The sequence below is a fragment of the Branchiostoma floridae genome, chromosome 16, assembly GCF_000003815.2.
Source record: "Branchiostoma floridae strain S238N-H82 chromosome 16, Bfl_VNyyK, whole genome shotgun sequence".
Lineage (NCBI taxonomy): Eukaryota > Metazoa > Chordata > Leptocardii > Amphioxiformes > Branchiostomatidae > Branchiostoma > Branchiostoma floridae.
In genome coordinates, this window is record NC_049994.1 from 16,613,733 (window position 1) to 16,615,401 (window position 1,669).

At 49.0% G+C, this 1,669-nt stretch overlaps 1 protein-coding gene across 1 annotated transcript in view; it reads right to left on the reverse strand.

Annotated features, from left to right (window-relative positions):
* Positions 1–400: 400 nt before the first annotated feature.
* LOC118403013 (tyrosine kinase receptor Cad96Ca-like) overlaps positions 401–1,669 on the reverse strand; it is a 2,063-nt gene continuing 794 nt past the window's right edge. Inside the window, exon 2 of the mRNA XM_035801448.1 lies at positions 401–1,669. This exon is cut by the window's right edge and continues 125 nt beyond it. Coding sequence (XP_035657341.1) covers positions 401–1,669 — 1,269 coding nt within the window.

The window sequence follows — 1,669 nt, forward strand, 5'->3', positions numbered from 1 at the left end:
GGTCTATCCACACACAGCCTAATTATCAATCTGTAAATTTCCTCGTGAAGTGACATTGAATGCTTCTCATGAACTGAAGCACCCAGCTTAAGTTGTATAGCGATTAGTCTTTTGTACATAAAACTCTTTATCATTGTTATTTATAAGCAACTGCGTAGATAATAGTCTTGAAGTTCTGTACATGTATTACTCTAGAACTTGCCATAGATCGTACTTGTACAATTGTTGTGCAATAAAGATTGATTGGTTGATTGATTGATTGATTGATTGATTGATTGATTGATTGATTGATATCCAACATGGCATATGCATCATCACTGGGTGATCCGCTAGGTGGCGCGTTTTCATGGCCAGCGCGAGCCTTGTGATTGGTTGAATGTAACAGGTGTTTCGGCCAATCTCAACACTTCTCCTCCTGAGATGTTGGTAGATTCTCGTAGGTAGTCTCGTCAAAACTCGCGAGGTCTATGTAATCATATTCATGCTCCATCAGTGTTTCCAGAGAGAGCTCCAGTTGTTTGAAACTCGGCCTCTCGGTCGGCCGCTCTTCCCAACACTCCGCCATTATGGAGTAGAGCTTGCCGTCGCAATGAGGCGGTTTCTCCATCCTGTAGCCGTGTTTCACGTGCGCCATGACCTGGCGTGAGGACATCCCGGAGTAAGGTGTGGCGCCGAGAGTGACGATCTCCCACAGCAGCACCCCGAACGACCACACGTCACTCTTACTCGTGTACAGCATCTGGAACAGGGACTCAGGCGCCATCCAGCGGATAGGCAGACGGACGTGTGCCGCCCTCTCGTACTCTTCTCCCTCCCGTGAAATACCGAAGTCCGACACCTTACACGTCTTGTCTGCAGAAACCAGCACGTTTCTGGTGGCCAGGTCACGGTGGAGGATCTTCTTAGACGACAGGAAACCCATCCCCTTGGCCACATCCAAAGCAAACTTCGTCAGGTCCTGTGAAGAAAGAGACTTGCTCTCACCGTGCAGATTGGCGGACGTTTGCGGAGCGCGGCTGGAACGCAGGTTGGACTGCAGAGTTCCTCCGGGCACGAACTCAAGTAGCAAGTAGAACGGTTCCTTGTCCGTGCAGCATCCAAGAAACAACACGACGTTAGGATGACTGCCGAGCACCTCAAGTACCCCCAATTCCTTAAAGAAAGCAGACAGAGCAGCAGGGCTTGTGGCAGCCTTCAGAGTCTTCGCGGCCACGATAGTTGCTCCTTGGTGACTTGATATGTTCCAAGCTTCAGCCCTAAAGACATTCCCAAACTCTCCATGTCCGAGTTTCTCTTTCACGGCCAGCTGATTCCTAGGAAATTCCGATGAAGCTTTCACATAGTCGTACACAACATCCGTGTTGGCCTGGGTTTGGTTGTCTCCTTGTCCGACTAGACCCTGGTAAGGGTGGGCAGACCTTCGTCCAAGACTCTGATATCCGTCCTCAGAACTGTTTGGTATTTCTTCTAACGCAACATCGTTTGGAGAGCTAATTTGACGTTCACTAGACATTCGTCCTTGTGGCAGCCGGAGACTCTGAAATCCGTCTTGAGAACTTTCTGGTATTTCTTCTAACGCCACCTCGTTTGGTGAGGTATTTTGAGGTTCACTAGAGACCATAGTTGGTCTCGTCATGAAAACATGTACAGCAGCCGTGTGCACAGCAAT